The sequence below is a fragment of the Ostrea edulis genome, chromosome 5, assembly GCF_947568905.1.
Source record: "Ostrea edulis chromosome 5, xbOstEdul1.1, whole genome shotgun sequence".
In the NCBI taxonomy this organism is placed as follows: Eukaryota; Metazoa; Mollusca; class Bivalvia; order Ostreida; family Ostreidae; genus Ostrea; species Ostrea edulis.
In genome coordinates this window covers 69,060,982-69,080,413 of record NC_079168.1, presented here as the reverse complement: position 1 = coordinate 69,080,413, position 19,432 = coordinate 69,060,982, and the positions used below count along the sequence as shown (strand labels likewise).

General features: G+C 34.0%; 1 protein-coding gene across 2 annotated transcripts; it reads left to right on the top strand.

Annotated features, from left to right (window-relative positions):
- Nucleotides 1-25: 25 nt before the first annotated feature.
- LOC125649031 (lysocardiolipin acyltransferase 1-like) lies at nucleotides 26-14,875 on the top strand. Of its 2 annotated transcripts, XR_008803030.1 has the most exons (6): nucleotides 284-617; nucleotides 5,778-5,976; nucleotides 6,400-6,512; nucleotides 6,844-6,994; nucleotides 8,703-14,116; nucleotides 14,417-14,875. XR_008803030.1 is itself a non-coding variant. In XM_048876246.2 (5 exons), the coding sequence occupies exons 1-5, from the start codon at nucleotides 453-455 to the stop codon at nucleotides 9,164-9,166; spliced, it is 1,092 nt and encodes a 363-aa protein (XP_048732203.1). In that variant the 5' UTR covers nucleotides 26-452; the 3' UTR covers nucleotides 9,167-14,875. The 2 variants fall into 2 exon arrangements, 1 of the variants encoding a protein (XP_048732203.1); XM_048876246.2 differs by having other exon boundaries at nucleotides 26-617; nucleotides 8,703-14,875.
- The last annotated feature ends 4,557 nt before the right edge of the window (nucleotides 14,876-19,432 follow it).

Here is a 19,432-nt window from a genome sequence, read left to right as displayed (position 1 = left end):
TTAAGACATGGTTGTTTATAATGTTAGGTACCGATCTGTTCAGAATCCGGAATACTGGCAAGCATTGTTGTTAACGCCCTCGTACTTTGAAAAAAAAAAAAACTGTTCATTACTGTTTAAACGAAAATTCGCTAAAATTATTTATTGACATAGATATTGTTTTACACACATTTTTTTTATCAAAATTATGTTGCCTCTGAGGAGCAAACTTGAAAGGGACCCAAACCTATTAGGGTCGAATATTTACAAATCCTCTGGCAACCGATTTGTTTGGTTCTCATGTAGGAGAGTACCAGTTTTTTCTTCTGCAGTTATGTTACCGTTACTCGTTAGTATGACCATTGGAAAAATGCATGTCTACGCCTACCCATCACACATACATTTACACAATCTGTAGAAGAACAACACCCAATGTATCGGGGATAATTATGCATGAGTTCTAGTGAAGCATCATGTCGCGTTTTAAAGGGATTTTGTTCTCCTTTTTGATGCTGTACAGCAGCACGTTTGGAGCCATCTTTTTCCTTACTCCTCTCATTCCACTTGTGTTCTTTCAACCTAAAGTGGGGCGACAAATGATGGACCAAATGATATGGATCTGGCAGATATACGCGGTGGTGAGTTATTTCCCCACTATTTTATTTAAAGTGGGACGATCCTGCTTTTGAATGGTCCTAGTTTATGACACTTGATACTAAGAATGCCTCATGGTTTGAATGTTTCTCAATATTTATAATGATTTTAAATACCTACCCACAGTTCAAATTCTTGGATAAAAAGGGGGATGCGAACTATATTTAGATTGAGGTGTTGTTTACATTTGTTCAGCAGTTTCTGTGGAAACGAGGGGGTTTAATATTTATATTTGGGTTTAGGAAAGACCAAATAAATAACCCCCTCGTTTGCACAGAAATTATTCAAGACACTGATAAAATGTCAGAAACTTAACATCTTAATAGCATGATCAGTGGGTGTCATCGCAATATACAGCCTACTTCAGTTCAATTCTTTATTGGCACAAAAGTACATCCATGTAGTTAAAAATATGTGTACATTGTGTTACATGATATTATACTTGTAACAACTAACAAGCCTTCTAATCTAAGGCTTAAAGAGTCTCTGATATACTGTAGAAACAAAGTCAAGAGGATACAGGACTATTATCAATTATGTAATATTTTTTAATACTTTTTTCTTACATGTATGTAAAAGGACAATCAAGTAAAAATGTTTATCATCTTCAACAATGGTCTAACTCTTGCAACTTGGTAAAAAAAAAATCTGCGTTCTTGCTTTCTCTAGGGATGACAGGATTACAATATCTACCTGTTTCTATATACAGCTGATGTGCACTTAAGATAAGAGCTTAGATTCTTGTGAATGCAATGGAAGAAACAATTATGGTTGGATTTTTAATTTCTTGTCATCATCATTGAAATGCACTGCTTTAATATATATACATGTACATCTGCTTACATCTCATATCAGGTTATGACGTTATTGCTGTAGGGTACAGTACATTGTGATATCACAGTGATAAGGCTCTCAAACCTGAATGAACGAGAAAATCACTGAGGCATGAGTTTTGGGATTTTTCTATTTTTCTCAAATTTCTCCACCAATGGCCTAAATTTTTGGCGTTACTACTAATAATAATGAATTTATTTTGTAAAGCGTAAAATCCATATTGCTCTAAATACTAAACGTTAACTGCCCTTGCACCAAAAGTTGGGGGGAATGCTTACTGATGTGGTCCTAAGCTTCAGATAAAATAGTAGTAACAAACAGGGTATAGTAAAGCTTAAGGTATCGACATCTTTATTTTGTGCTGAGTTTTAACAGGTTGTATCATATCTCTAATAATAACAAGGTTTAGTTTCTTTGATTTTATGGAGAACACTTTTTAGAATGTACATTTCATCAAATTGAATGGATGAGGGAGGAGAGATGGGTGGGTATTAGCCGTATTTGATGTTTGATTCTGTATTGAATGGATGAGGGGGGAGAGATGGGTGGGTATTAGCCGTATTTGATGTTTGATTCTGTATTGAATGGATGAGGGAGGAGAGATGGGTGGGTATTAGCCGTATTTGATGTTTGATTCTGTATTGAATGGATGAGGGAGGAGAGATGGGTGGGGTATTAGCCGTATTTGATGTTTGATTCTGTATTGAATGGATGAGGGAGGAGAGATGGGTGGGTATTAGCTGTATTTGATGTTTGATTCTGTATTGAATGGATGAGGAAGGAGAGATGGGTGAGGTATTAGCCGTATTTGATGTTTGATTCTGTATTGAATGGATGAGGAAAGAGAGATGGGTGAGGTATTAGCCGTATTTGATGTTTGATTCTGTATTGAATGGATGAGGAAGGATCTATGGGTATTAGACCTATTTGATGTTTGATTCTGTATTGAATGGATGAGGAAGGAGAGATGGGTGGGGTATTAGCCGTATTTGATGTTTGATTCTGTCCAAGCTATGATACAATTAATACCAAGAATTTCAGGAGTAATCTGTAAAAGCAAATTAACAGACACCTGGAAATAAAAGCATGTGATAAATATAATCAGGCATGTAGCATCGTTTTTCAAAATAAAGGGGGAGGAGGGGGGGGGGGGTAACCCGAGAAATTGACTTCACGATTGTCTGAAAGTTCTTGACAAGCAAAATACAAACAAATATAACAAAACTCTAAATCCAAGATTGTGTGGAAGGAAGGGGGGGCTGGCAAGAAAGAAGTTATTCCTTAAATTTTACCATTCGAATATAATTCAGTACTACTATTCAAACATGTTAAAGGGGGTTGGGGACTATAGATCAAACTTTGTTCATAGAAATAACCAACTTTCCATGGGTGACAGGTAGTTTCGTCCCGATTACATATTCGCACCTAGTGGATTCGCACCTTTACCTGTACGCCCCAAGTGGATTTGTCCTGAGTGGTTTCGCCCCCATTGAGTATGTAGCAACAGTGGTCGGAACGATTGATCAGTGCATACTCTCCTTTAACGATGAGCAATTGAATTGAAATTAGAGAATGAATGCTATATATTAATTTACTGACGCCCAAGGTATGTTCATTTTGATCATTATACCAACAATTTTTGGATGTTTATTATATGGCAACAGTGGTCGGGACGATTGATCAGAGCATACTTTCTTTTAACGATGAGCAATTGAATTGAAATTAATGAATACTATACAGTATATTAATTTACCGACTTCCAAACTATGTCCATTTCTATCATTATACCAAGAATTTTTGCCATGGCAAGTAGCATTCATTGTGGAAAATCAGTAAGTTAAAATTATCATATGAAACAGAATTAGCATTATGTAGATAAAATTAGTGTGTCTATTATGTGATTTTATTAATCTTAGATATATTTATATAAATCTCAAAATGAAGAATTCAATTTATAGCATAAACTTAAAACAGCAATATTTAAGTGAAAGTGAATTTTGAGATATGTTAAATCGTTATAATTTTAAGATATGTTAAATTGTTATATTATTGGCGCAAAACCACTCGATTAGTACATCGGGGCGAAACCACTCGACTCTAAGACAATGTTCTACCTTATGTTACCTGCATTGAAATTGAGATGAAACCACTTGGTGTGAATCCACTAGGTGCAAATATGTAATCGGGACGAAACCACCCGCATTCCTTTCCATGTAATGATAACAGAAAAAATACGTTATCCAAAAATAAGTGGGCAAGTCTCTCTCTCTCTCTCTCTCTCTCTCTCTCTCTCTCTCTCTCTCTCTAAGTTGATATACACTTCCATTAAAATTACTTTAGAGATACAGATTTGAGATAATTACCATGTTTTGTTCATTGACACCTGATGTACATAATTTTTTATGCTGATGCGTTGCTTGCACATGTAATTTCAGGCATATTTATTGTGTTTTGGTCGTCGAAAATATTAATAAAAGATACATGTAATAAAGGATTATTGATATGTTAAAGGGACTGGTTCACATTTTTTGAAAGAAATGTTTTTCATTTTTTATGTTAAAAATTAAAAATATAACTCATTTAATGTTGACAACCAAAATTTGGACTGTTTGAATGCAAGGATAAGAGCAATATTTTAGCTTTGATTCTTTGTTATGTAAACAGAGACTCAAGTCTTTTTATGTAAACAAACAAACCTGTGAAACGTTAATTTTGTTATTTAAAGCATCTTCATTTTGTACCATCACAAATTTTAACTTTTAAATGACACATTTTACCTAAAGTATACTTGAGATGTGATATATATGATAAACTTAGATCAACATCCATTTATTTTGAAAATCCCATAAACAATAACACACCTCAATCTTTGTTTTCAAAACAAATAAAAAACTGTCTATAATAAGCTTCTGTCATAATGAATAACCAAGTTTTTTGTGAAACCTTCTAAACATATTAGACTGTAGATTTTGATCATTTAATTAATTAAAAGTGAAAAACAAAATTTGGAGGAAAATCGTGAATCAGTCCCTTTAAAGATGTCCTTAATATCCTGATCTATAAATGTTGAGAACTCTGAAAAATCACACGAAGGACACATGAATATAATCAACGATTAAAATTATTGAATAGTCATATCATTTGTTAGTAATTACACTTGATTTTTACAAAAATTTCTTAAATGGCACTTAATTACAATCAGAAATAGTAAATTCAATTCTCCATTATTCATTATAATGACGCAATGAATTGAGGAGCACATGTTGTGCATCAGGGGAAATAACTCGTGCTGCACTATGAAAAACTGTATCCGACTCTTTTGAATTTGAAAAAAATATGAACAGAACAGAATGAATTTGATTTGGAACTAGTTCTTTTGAACTCTTGAATATTGATTAGCATTGAAGGTACCATCTAAGGATGATAAAAGGCAGTTACAAATGTAGTACGTGTATATATATAAAATAATGTAGTATATATAGGAGAGAGGAGAAAATCTATGACTGGACCGGGAATCGAACCTGGGACCCCTGCATTACTAGTCAGGTGCTCTAACCACTGAGCTATCCAGGCCGATATCCACGGTCCGTATAGCCCTAATTACTACACAATATTACGATAGCACAAAGTAAGATGTCACCATATCTTAACTTTTAAGTAAGCTTGAGAACTTCATATTCCCGTGACGTATCAAGTCCATGAAAATAGTTTAATTAAATGTGTTTTGAAAAAATATTCACTGACACGTTTTTTTTTTTCACGAGATCATATTATAAATGTGTCTGTATTAACTCTAGCTGCCATACACTGTCTGCTACTGATAAGAACTCAGACTGTCTGCCAGCCCATCACTTCACTAGCTCAGAGATTATTACAGAGAATGAGGACACAATGCAGTAGTGGACACATGCAATGCTCATTATATTTCAGGGATAATGTTTTGTTTACATGTAACTTGTCATGTATTATTGATCAAGACTTCAAAACCTGAAAAGATACACTGAAAAATCATTGAATAGGTATTAATTCCTTATAATCTATGTGAATCTCAGACAGAAATTAATTTCAGAAAAAGTTTAAAAGGTTGATTGAGGTCAGTTCTTACTGCTTTTCAGGGAAGATATTTCTTCCAAGTCCACAACGCCCCTCATTGACAAGAACCCTCATGGGGGAGGAGGGGGGGGGGGGTGTTTATATTGAGAGTCCCTTATACTATGATTTTACCATGTACATATTTGAGGAAAATTCATGAACAAATAATTTTCGCATGCCACTGTCTTTCTTGTCCTTAATGTTTAGAAAATTTTCAGTTTCTGGTGGAGAAATTGTGTGGGGTGAAAGTTGTAATCACAGGAGAACCAGTGGGGTGTGACGATAGCACCATCATCTTGATGAACCACCGGACACGCTTTGATTGGCTCTATATCTTCTCTTACATCCTAAGACATGGACCTCTCCGTAGATTCAAGATCAGCATGAAAGACATCCTGAAAAATGTACCAGGACCTGGTAATGCTTTGTACAATATTGATTATTTATACAGTCTTAATCTATCCTATGATGAATACCTAGGTAGTTTTCTTACTGATGCAGGGTGACTTATTCTTCTACAGTAGAATCCTTAATATTTTACACGAGCACTCGATATCGTGAAATGACTCATATACGTCAAATCGTGAGAGCATAAAGCCAGTGTTCTGGTGATCCAGTGTTTCTATATGTATTTTAGCAATGTAAAATTAAAAGCAGTAAATTCTACTTCTTGAATGATGCTTCTCGCAAAATTACTCGATAATAAATTTTTCGTGTATATTTAGGAATTTACAGTAGTTGTTATGAAATGGAATATTTAACCCTCTATTTGTTGACATTATTTTATCAATGTTGTCAGTGTTTGGATATTCATGAATTCATGAGTGCATACCTTTACAGGTTGGGCCATGCAGTGTGCTGGCTACCTCTTTCTACAGAGAAAATGGGAAGCTGATAAAAAAATAATTTTGAGATGCCTTACTTACTTTAGGAAACTGGGCTACAAACCTCAGGTAAATGTCACTGGATTCAGGAAGTAAATTAAGGATTTGGTTATCCATTGCTCTCTAAATATCTTGTCTAGAAATATATGTATTTATGTTTTACCATAGATGGTATGAGGAAAAGTGTCACTCATGCTATGATGCTTGCAAAACTGGTGTGAGTAGCTATATCTGGGAATTTTTTATGGGGTGGGGGGAGGGGCACCAGTGCACATTAATGACATTATCAAAAATTTTTAGTACATGTAATTGAATTGTTTGTGTTGTTGGTCTTATCGGTGTTTTAGAGAGAGAGAGAGAGAATACATATATCTAACTTATATTTTTTCTCTGATTGCAGATTCTGTTTTTCCCAGAAGGTACAGATTTGACTGCCAATACGAAAATTCGGAGTAACAGATTTGCAGAAAAGAATAACTTGGAACCCTATGAATATGTCCTCCATCCAAGGACAGCTGGGTTTTCATTTCTAGTGGAAAAAATGAGAGAAGGTGCACAAATTACAATAAAATCATTTAAAGTGTTTCATTGCTTCATCACCTTGTATCATTCATCATCCAATCATTCTTGGTACACCAGTACATCTAATTTAATTTAAACATAATAAAATTCATAATAGGATTGGACAGCAGGCACTGCCTATATAAGTCCTCTCCAGTACATCATTATATTATCAAAATAATTCATCTCCTTCAACAAAATCATGACCTATTACCCCCTTACACCCCCCCCCCCCCCCCCACACACACACACACAAACGAAGTGGGGGTATACTGGAATTACCTTGTTTGTCTGTCTGTCCATCCATGGACATAATTTGTTCGTAGTACATTTTAAACACCAATGAACATGAACAGATTTGTGTATATCTTATATGAATAACGAAGTTATGGATATTTTTTCCCCTATTTTGAAAGGTGTCATTGTCCAGAGTAAATCTTAAAAAGCATTTAGTTTTTAATGAGCATAATGCACTACTTTCCACCATCCAATGTTCCTGCGGAAGGGCATTCCCATTAGGACAGTTCCAGTTCATTCACATTTCACATCCTTATTTTTGGATTTCATGTACCTTTCAGAGGTGTTTTGTTGAGATAATGTGATTCTCTGATCAAATTTTCTCTGCCATCTGTCTGTATGTGCTTTACCTTGTTCAATTATTTTGACTTGCTCATATTCTCCAGAACCACTGAACCATTTTGAACTGAATTTGTCACAACCCTGAAGAACAACTGTACTGCAAATTGTAAACTTGTAAAATGAATTGTTTGATTAGTTTCCATCATGTCCCAAAGGCAAGGTCAGGACTACAAAAAGACTTCAAAAGAGGTTTTAGTAAGGAATTCAAGCAAAAAATATTTTAAAATCTTCTTTAATGTGCAAGAATTTCAATGCATTTGTTTAAATTTTGGTCAATTGAATGAAAACTCCTTGATTCAGTGAGTTATGACCCTTTATCCCCTTGTTATCTATAACAATATTTTCTTATGATAAGTTGTAATAAATGGATATACATTTAAGTACAGTTTTGTATTTAAAAAAGTTATTATTATTTCTTGAAAAACAAATTATGCAAGATAGAAATAAAGAAGTAGGTACAGTTTCTTAGTCATCTGGCCCAAACTATCGATGATTTCACTTGGAGCTCAAATCCTGATATTCAAATAAGGAATAGATTAGCAAACCCAAAATTTGCTCAGTTTTATCAGCAAAATGATTTGTGTCATATGATGAAAGCTTGAAGTTGACATAAAATTGCAGAAATGCCATTTTCAATGAAAATATCCACAAATTCAGGTGGTTTTCCTTTCAGAAAATATACAGTGCATGCGTCGAGCAAATTCATATTCAAGCATGTTTTTCATCGTAAAATAATACACAATATATATCATTTTAATTTTGCTTGACAAATGCGCACATCTTTTCCTGAGCAATAATCTGTATGACATTTGACAGTTTTTAGGCTTATTTTGAGAAAAGGGCGGGAAATGTCTTATTCATTATGTCATAATGCTATCCATTTAGGAATATCATTCTGATTTTGTTGACATAGTATACCTGGCATATATTTTACTTTCTTAAAATGCTGATTAAGGTTAATTCCAGACACATTTTATAGAGAGAAAACTTTGGGGCCTTTTTATGTATACAATCGTACCTTGTTCTTTACGGTAATCTTGGTTTTTTTCTCTGTATCAGTGATCTCACTGGACTCCATCCTGGACGTCACTATAGGGTACCCAGAGAACTTTCCTCAGAACGAGAAGGACATTCTAGCAGGCAAGTTCCCTGAACAAGTACATTTCCACGTCCAGTCTCACAGTGAGGCTGAGCTGCCCCAGGACAAGGAGGGAGTGGAGAGCTGGTGCCAGAAGTGCTGGATGAAGAAGGAGAAACGACTGAGAGAGTTCTACACAGGACCCAGGGTGTTCAAAGACAAACCAATCCAAACTCGTATCAGGGATGAACAAGAAGTTCAACATTTGTTCAAGTTCACTTGCCTGTTCTGGACTGTGTTCGAGATTTGTGTTGTGGTGTTCATGATCTATGCTCCGGTTTTAAGATGGTATTCTTTGTTTTCTATTATCACGTATGTACTGATAAGTAAATATGGAGGTATCGATGTGTTATTAGACAGTGAGGCATCAGATTTGTGTAAATGATTGCTTTGAAATAAAGTACAGTGTATTTGGTTTAATCTTAAGCTTTAATAAGTATGTGAATTTAATCATTTAAATGTTTATTTGTTCTGAGTTTTTACTTTGTTAGAAATTTGTTACATGAATATATTCTTGAGAGGGGTCTTTTGTAAAAGATACTATGCTTGTATTCAGAAAGCTTTAATTTGTATTGGCTTGTTCATATATCTATTCAAGTGTATTACCACATACATGTACATTTTTGATCACCATTTACTTTTGTTTTAATGAATCAGTACTTTGGTGAGGTTACTATAGTAGTTTTAAAGTTTTATGAAACTTGAAAAAGTAACTGGGATAACAAAAAAAAGTATGTATAGGAATTTTTGAATGATATCTCAATACCTGTGTAACTTGAAATTTTCAAACACTTTTTTTTTTTTTAAATTTTTCAATTTATCATTTAGAACTTTGCATGCATTTTCTAAATTTTCATGTATCAGATTACCTTATAAGGACATTTGATATACATGCAAAAATGTTTTCAGTCAGTTATTGTGTGTTTGTGTGTGTGTGTGTGTGTCACACACACACACACACACACACACACACACAAACTAACACACACACAAACTAACACACACTAGAAACAGAAATATTTGTGGAGGTGTAAAGTTTGTTGGCTACATTTATCAGTGAAATTTTAAAATCCTTGACCAATTTTTAATCCAAATATTCTAGAATGCAGAGTTACAATCCTGTTAACATCAGTAAACGATATAGCACTTTCACCATTCATTACTTTATATAAACGTAATGAAGTGGACAATAGGTATATTTAAGCATTGATTTTTTGTTATACAAACCAAAATAACTGAGTAACCCGTAATCAATGAATTAGGGACACTTTTTAAAGTTATTTTTTACTCTCTTATTTTTCCGTTCTCAATAATTGTTACTTAACAACCGAATTCGACAGTGATTCCGACCAGCCAAAACCTGTTATGTAGACACTCGTCTTCTTTGGACACTACATCAAACACGTGCAACTTACTAACAATTTGTATGACCAGGTTAAATCTCGCTGACAAGAAGATCAATTATAATTTCCTTAAGATAGACTTACATGAATACAATCTGTAACTGATGGTAAGAACTCAACAAGTTAAACAAACCGTAAAATAGCACGGTTGAATTGCTATTTGAATCATGATTAGTCAATAGCAATTAACCTGACAATTCATTTAAAAATATTGATTCCTGAATTATTTGTTTTTTACAAGTATGTACCATTTCAAGATTTGTAATCGTAATATACATTGACCCTGATGTCACTACATTGACCCCGAGGTCACTTCATTGACCCCGGAGGTCCAAGTTCGAAATGTAGTCTCTGCTGTTGTGTAAGTTTTGTAAAAATGTTAGGAAAAAGTTACGCTCACTGATTCTTGAAGAAAAGACAGATTCATAATGCGGAATTGCAATTTCATGCAATTTGTTCCCAGGTGTAATACAAAACAGTGCACGGAGTTGTAGTTCATTTTGTGAGGCGATGGTAGTGAGTGATAAAAATCTACTTTTGAAACATTGAAATTAAATCTCACATGATATTAGATTTGGTACTAAAACAACAAAATTTTAACCTCATGAAAATATGTGCTTCTACAATGTACATACACACACAGATATATCTATACACAAATGGCATGCTGTCAATAATTAATTTATTTCTTAAAATGTTCTAATAAAATAGTGCTATATTCAAAATTTGATATTTCATGAGTTGTAGCAAAACAATTTTGCCTTTCAAAGATATTCATTTTATGCTAATTGAATATTTTTTTTAAAGATTCATTGCATAGTATTTCAGTAAGTTGTGACTGGATACTTTTTACAATGTTGGTGTATTGAGAGCACATTAGCATCATTATTACAAGCTGCATATGGATTATATTTAGTTTGTACATTATTTGATTTTAGAGGAGTAGTGCCAACATTAGATTAATTTATATAACATATATCCAAGTTCCACTGCAAGCATAAATATGATGAACAATTCACAATATCCTGTCACTTTACAGGGTGGAAGGTTGCTTTATGTGAGTCCTATGACTTGGATTTCCGTATGATGTGATTCTTACGATTTAATTTACACTGATTATGCTCCTGATATTAAATTATCAATACTTTATTTCCAAGTCATATCCACATGTATTTCATTCATCTATGGAGAATTGCACCGTAGTGGCATTTAAAGTTTTAATTATAAACAGTTCAAGTGTATGAAATACACATGTAGCTAAAGCACTTAGTATGGTTTGTGTTTTATTTTTATTTTCCTTCTTATGATATTAGATAGTTGACTCAACCCCTTATTTACATATGTATTTCATTCAATTTATTTTTACAATAGTTGATTTTTTTTTGATTTTTTTATTTTTGCTTAGTTGAGCTAACGATTCAGCAAGCTGGTGCTTGTATGTTCCTTGTCTGTTCATTTGTCACTGGTATCTTAAGAATCACTATAAACCCATTTTCAACCAAACTTGGCACAAAGCATCCTAAAGTGAAGGATGTGTTCTTTCAAAGGAGAGATAATTGTATTTGAAAGCAAAGTCCTAAAACTTCATGATAGATTCCTCAGATTTCATTTTTATAAAACAAAGGATTCAGGGGTGCAAAGTTGTTACACGGGAAATATAGTGGGAAAATTATCCGAGAAAAAAACTTGCCACAATGTTAGTTGTTTTAAAAAGATAATGTTCTGGCATCTTCATTGTGTGTCAAGTTTGTTTAATCCATATTGTCTGTAAGTGTGATGTTCTACATAAGGAGTGAACAGAAAGTGTTCTTTATAAGAACACCTAGGACACAGTGTGTCAAAATAATATCCTGGGGTAACAAGCATCTTCATTTTGTAAATTCCAGATCACAAAATCATGGTCTTTTTTGGACAGGGTTGGGCAGTTGTTGGGGGGTTCAGAGTTTCTTACAACCAACCAAAGAAACTTGCACCAATGTCATACATTTATAGGCCTATTTATGGGAGTAAAAATCCATGCTTTTTATGCCCCCGAAGATCGGGGGGCATATTGTTTTTGTCCTGTCTGTCATTCTGTCTGAAACTTTAACCTTGCTAATAACTTTTGAACAGTAAGTGATAGAGCTTTGATATTTCACATGAGTATTTCTTGTGACAAGACCTTTCCATGGGTACCAACATTTTTGACCCCGTGACCTTGACCTTGGAGTTTGACCTAGTTTTTGAAAACTTTAACCTTGCTAATAACCTTTGTACAGTAAGTGATAGAGCTTTGATATTTCACATGAGTATTCCTTGTGACAAGACCTTTCCATGGGTACCAACATTTTTGACCCCTTGACCTTGGAGTTTGACCTACTTTTGAAAACTTTAACCTTGCTAATAACTTTTGAACAGTAAGAGATAGAGCTTTGATATTTCACATGAGTATTCCTTGTAACAAGATCTTTCCGTTGGTATTGAACCTTTTGATCTTGACATTTGACCTACTTTAAAATTTTTTTTACATTGGTCATAACTTCTTAATGGTAAATATTAGAGCTTTCATATTGTACATGAGCATTTCTTTTGACAAGATCTTTCTACTGGTACCAAGATATTTGCCCTTGTGACCTTGGCCATCTTCGGAATTGGCCATTATTGGGGGCATTTGTGTTTCACAAACACATCTTGTTTGTATCAAAATGTGCTTTCCAGAATCAGCTGAACTCTGTTAATTAAGGCAATCCTATTTTTATATTTCTGCAAAACATCAAAGTTTAAAAACTGCTTTTCATTTTCATTAAAATTTTGCATTTTTGTACCAGAAAAGGTTCTTTATTTTGATTGGAAGATATTTAGTCCAAATAATGATGAATTTTATTGCAGATTTTTTTTATGCACTGTGAATTAGACATGTTAAGAGTTTTTATCAGTTATGTGAATTTTGGAATTGGCAACAAGGTTCAAAAGCAGGGCATTTTTTGCACTTTTTCAGTTTCTCTTTTTCAGTACCCTCGCCATCTTGGAAATAAAATTTCTATAGGTGGTTCCTTATGTTAAGTAATATTGATAATACGAAAGAAGAAGAAGAAATTCTCAGTACCGGGTAATATATAGAAATAATGCATGTACTAGTATGTTAGCATCATCATGATGTGTACATTGAAATATGTTCAGTTGTTGGCCACAGAGGTCAAAGTAAGTTAGAAGCTATATATAGGAAAAATATCTTCTCAAGAACACACATGGCTTCAAATAAATGTTGAATAATCTGTAAAAAAGACTATAATTTGTTGAAACAATGCAAGTGTCTGCATGCTGTTTAGATTCAACTTTATGGATGTTAAGTTTTAGATACCTCACTGATGCTTAGTAGTTGGGTTTGGAAATTACAAAATCTCAAGAGTAACGAGGTTACCATTTGTTGATTATGTGCAATCATCTGTGTATCTAGAATATTGATGTAGGTGTGTGTTTGAATTTTAACCCCGGGGCCATGAACAGTTTATTAACATGAACAGTTTAAGAATAGAAATAACAAGAACAAATTATGTTTGGAAATTCTTCGTGAACAACTGTTCAGTTATGGGCCTGCTTTATGGGTCCAAAGATTAGGTGATTGATTCCCTACAAAACATGTTAGTAAGACCAAAGATTAGATGATGGATTCCCTATAAGACTGAGGTGACTGAAGGGAGATTTGTATACTGAGGTCCTGTGTAGTGAATTCCCTATAAGACTGAGGTGACGGATGGGAGATTTGTATACTGAGGTCCTGTGTAGTGAATTCCCTATAAGACTGAGGTGACGGATGGGAGATTTGTATACTGAGGTCCGGTGTAGTGAATTCCCTATAAGACTGAGGTGACGGATGGGAGATTTGTATACAGAGGTCCTGTGTAGTGAATTCCCTATAAGACAGGTGACTGAAGGGAGATTTGTATACCGAGGTCCTGTGTAGTGGATTCCCTATAAGACTGAGGGGACTGAAGGGAGATTTGTATACCGAGGTCCTGTGTAGTGAATTCCCTATAAGACTGAGGTGACTGAAGGGAGATTTGTATACTGAGGTCCTGTGTAGTGAATTCCCTATAAGACTGAGGTGACGGATGGGAGATTTGTATACTGAGGTCCTGTGTAGTGAATTCCCTATAAGACTGAGGTGACGGATGGGAGATTTGTATACCGAGGTCCTGTGTAGTGAATTTTCTATAAGACTGAGGTGACTGAAGGGAGATTTGTATACCGAGGACCTGTGTAGTATATAGCTCTAAAATTATTCAATATACATGTAAATACAATTTTTATCATGCAGAATGTGAAATAGAGGCATTGGGGAAACCTTGTTGTCAATGAGAACTTTGATACCATTTTGTACTATTGCTTATTGTTGTTGACACAATGTAAATATCTGGGTATTTCAGTGTTAGAATGTGTATACCGCCACGTGTTGCAGTGTTGATGTAAGGTTACGGTCTATAGATTTATGATTCTCAGGCTGCTCGTTAAGTATATTAGGTTATTATGATGATTGTTTATGACGTGAAAAAAAAGTGAATTTTAATATGAATGATGTAACTAATACTGAAAGTTATCAGTCTGTTGCATGTAAACTTTACCTTTGACATATGACAACCAATGTCAAATCAAATTATTTATTATCAAATAAAATGATTTATTATACCTTATGGTATATAATCCTCACACCATCTAAGCATTTTGTTTTGTATGGAATAAAAACTTGTGCCTTTGTAGGGTCATTCAGAATGCAAGACGTTTTACATCTAATAGTGTGAATGTTACCTGTAAGAGAAATGCTAAAATGAAGACATTTGATGAAGAAACAAACTTTGAATCATAGGTACTGTAGATTCTGTATTTTACGTGAGTACTTAATATGGCGAAATGACTCGTATACGTTAAATTGCAAGAACATAAATTCTCGTGTCATCTAGTAATCAAAAGTTCATGCAAGTATTTTAGCAACAGAATTAAAAGCAAGTAATTTTATTTTGCGAGTAATCCCTCTCACGAAATTACGTGATAGGTGTAATGAATTCCTTGGGTATATTTAGGAATATATGGTAGCTGTATGTGTATATAAGGGGGGGGGGGACAGTTGAAAATATTGTTTTTAATCATGAGGTCTTTTTATTAATCGTATATGAATTATAAATTTATGGTATCTAATTCTGGTGCAGTGGTCACCCTGGAAACACTAGTCGTATGTACTTTTGTTGCGTACCAAGGTGTTTTGCCCTATATAGTGTTTTGATTTTGAAAATCATTGCTGAATTCAGAGATGACTAGAATTATCTAAATCCAGGTTTTAAATGATTGAGGGTTGTTATGTCTGTTGAGTATCATGATGACATGAAAACAATTTGACATTTGTGTTGATAGATTTACTGTGCCAGCATGTAAGAACTGCATGTATCTGTTTTTTAACTGTGTCAAGTTGAACAACATGCTGCATTCCCTCGGGCTATGGATCCTGAAATTTTGTGTGGGTTTTTACCTTTAATGAATCACACCTACCATGGTGTACACTTTATACATAAAATTTATTACGTGGATCCTGGAAGAGAAGTGAAGCAAAACCTTGTCATCATGTGTAATTTATTTTGTTCATGTCACATGTTTGTGAATGATCTAGTTCAATAGACAATTGTGGTTATGTGCTATCGTCGTAGGTAAATGCTGGCTTTGCACTGAATGGCAATATACATACAAATTTGCCATGCTTGAGTGAGATACATAGAGCGATGTGAAAACCAAAATGGATAAATTGAACAACTTGTCGTGGTAAGTGCTTCTTATTAAATTCATTGTCATTTCATTTTCTGTTTGATTCGAGCTGTGTGGTGTTTTTTTATTACGATCTTGGTCTGTCATTGTTTAATGTGTTATATTACTAGGCTTTAAGCTGGTACTGGGTCAATATTTTGACAGTTCGTTCGTCTCTGAAATAAGTATTATTACTAGTAGATTCTGTCACAATGGCTTTAAGGATATTACATTTTGTTTACAATCTCTGATTCTTGGTAAGTTATTTTGCAGGGGGTTTTTGGTTTTTTTTTTTACATGTGATATTTTGCACTACAAATTTTGTATCAACAAATTTTAACACAATGACTTTATACTAAAATGCTTTGAATTGGCAACGGTATCCATTGTTACAACCTTAATGCCTTCCGTTCACTGCGCGGTGTTCATGGTATTGTGATCATTAAAGTACCTGATTATACCCTTTTGAATGATTGATAAAATCTAGATAGTCAAGACAGCGCCTGACAACTTTAAATCAGGATCAGTTTGTTGTAAAATATGGTCTTATTTTTATTTCTAGCAGAAACTGATACTTATAATCACAAGTATCCAGCGCCATCAAATTTACAATGGAGTAACTATTATGCCTTTAATTAACACAACTAGTTCAAGCTTGTATAAATGTGAAAAGATACACAAACTTTACGCTGTAATTGACCTAATGTCATTTATTCAGTGAAAATTAATAATTGCATAAACTAAGTTGAACACAGTGAATACAAACTAATGACTAAGAAACTTAAATATTGATGGGGAAGTCATTATCAAAATATCTGTTTCATTTTCTAATAAAACTAATTAATATGATCATTTATTATTTAAAGTCTTTCTTTAAAATTAAAGTTGATAGTGTCTGACAGTATTGGGGTCTTTTAATCCGATACAGGAGTTTGACCTGGTGATAGAGCGACTGGTTATTGAATCCAGAAAAATACTGCTTAAAAAGTTCATTGCTTTCTGTGTAGTAGTCTTTCAGTGGTATATATATAAGGGACTTTGCTGTGGGTTTTTTAAAATATGTAAATGGACATAATTACACCAGGTTTTTAAAGTAAGTCAGATTGTATGGATAACAACGTAAGAATGAATGTTTTTGTACGATGAGAGTATCTGAAGTTTTTGTTCGGTGAAAGTATCTGAAGTTTTTGTTCGGTGAGAGTATCTGAAGTTTTTGTTCGGTGAGAGTATCTGAAGTTTTTGTTCGGTGAGAGTATCTGAAGTTTTTGTTCGGTGAGAGTGTGCTGCTTGTGATTTACCATACAGAGGTCTGGGTATGAATTTCTTTTTTTATCTCTGTATGTGTGTTGTGTCTATAAATCTGCTTTGTGTTTGATGATACTTGTAAATAATTCTTCTTTCGTCTCCTCCTCTCCATCACCTAAGTTACAAATAGCTGGTTTAAAACTTCTTTTGTTTTGGTATTTGCTAGTAGATTCAATTATTAGATGCTTAAAGGATTTTAAAACTGTGTAGATTTAAAAGGGTTTTTTTATATAGGAAATACATAAATAATTATGCAGATTTGAGATATGAATTATGATTTACAACAAATGATTGTGCTGGAACACTATCAATTTTCTGAAATGAAGTAACCTTACTCTTGTGAAGCAGTTTCAAAGGCTAAGGAACACCATGCTTGAACATGTCATGATATGAAAATAAACTTCTCAATTTGCCAAAATTATTTTAAGTGATAACAATAGAGTTAATGTATATTTGCTTGCACACATCTAAGTTTATTATGCAGATTAAAAGAAATGCTTCAGTTGACACTTAAGGCAGAAAACGTACAATTCACTGACTCTAAATAGAAAATGTATTATTCAGTGACTCTGAATAGGAGATGGATGAGAATCATCGACAGAACACGTACCAAAGTATACATCTCGGAAGAATACCTCTAAAAGACACCAGGCCCAGGGTCCTTGACGCTGTGAAGCCCAGGGTCCCCGAGAGTGCTATGCCCACAGTTCCCGAGAGTGCCATGACCACGGTTCCCAATAAGCAGGAGAGCACAACAAAAGACATGGAGAAGCTGAGGGTGGCATTACCAGAAAATTACCTCCAACCAATGGAAGCTAAGTCTCTGGTTCAGCTGTCCAAGCAGCCTGGCTCTCCACTGACGAAGCACATCAAAGGTAAGTTTACATATCTCTCAACTGATTCCATACACAAAAGCTTGTACTATGTATGATCAGTTTTTTAATGGAGGCAGGCTACTGACAAACAAGTTGATGTTACAGGGGGTTCAGCAGTCTCGTTTAAAGTCAGCATTTCACAAATTCTATGGTCGTTATAATGATCTACATGTAGTTTGCTAATACGACCCATCTTTGGGTCAAATGCTGTCTGACACATTTCATACCGATTGTTAGGCCATTCTTTTGACTACGGATTACTCCATTTACCTGATCAAGACATAGGGCTCACATTGGGTGTGACTCGTTGACGGGGGATGCTTACTCCTCCTAGGCACCTGATCCCACCTCTGGTATATCCAGGGGTCCGTGTTTGCCCAACTCTATATTTTGTATTCCTTATAGGAGTTATGAGATTAATCACTGTTCATTATCTTCACCTTTCATGTTTTAAGCCAAGTTTTGTGAAGAGTTCTCTATAAGGACTGTAACTATACATGGAAATATCAGAGCATTGCAGTGTATAGAGAATCATACGAAACATACATATACATAATGAGTATTTTGATTTACTGGGAACATGGAGTCTGTTTGGGTTTTTTAATTATTGAATGGCAGGAAAATAGGTTTATTGCAGGTCATTTGTTTTATGTTTGCTGAATTTTATACAAACAGGTTGACATTTGTCAGTTGGTTTGACAATAGATTTTCAAGTTATATATGCATCATTTGAAAGATGAAAATGTAAAATTAGCTGAGCCATGGTTCAGTGTTAAAAATAAGTGTTAACCTTTGATAGAATTTTGTGATAATGATGTAATTGAACATTCAAAAAAATGAATTGTTCAGAATAAATGAAATAATTCTCAGTGCTGAAAATAAGTGTAACCTTGATAAAATTTTGTAATTAAATTATTTTCTTCTACACAATAATATTTTGCCCAATGCTTCTATGTAGAAAATAGAAACTTTCTGTCAAAATTGCAATAAGAGTTCCCAGGATGCATGAATTTTTAGTGGTAGATGATTTTTCATAAAGTAAAGCTATTTCAGCCACTTTGATATGTTAAAATCTTCTGTAATTGGCAAATATGACTTTGGCAGCTACTGCCCCTTTAAACTGTGTAAATTACCAGACAACTTTAAAATCATGAGGAGAATTATTCTTAAACATAGCCTCTAGAAATTATTCAACATTGTGGCACAAAGTCCTTTGCATCTTCTTGTATTTCAAAGAGGAGTTACCTCCCTTCATCATACACTTAATGACTTTCCATGATAACTTATTGTCATATCATT

Excerpts from the sequence above, each read along its gene's own strand:
- LOC125649031 (XM_048876246.2), top strand. The coding sequence starts at position 453 with ATGTCGCGTTTTAAAGGGATTTTGTTCTCCTTTTTGATGCTGTACAGC. Across the intron at positions 5,977-6,399 it reads GAAAAATGTACCAGGACCTG|GTTGGGCCATGCAGTGTGCT; the intron begins GTAATGCTTTGT and ends ATACCTTTACAG. Across the intron at positions 6,513-6,843 it reads AACTGGGCTACAAACCTCAG|ATTCTGTTTTTCCCAGAAGG; the intron begins GTAAATGTCACT and ends CTCTGATTGCAG.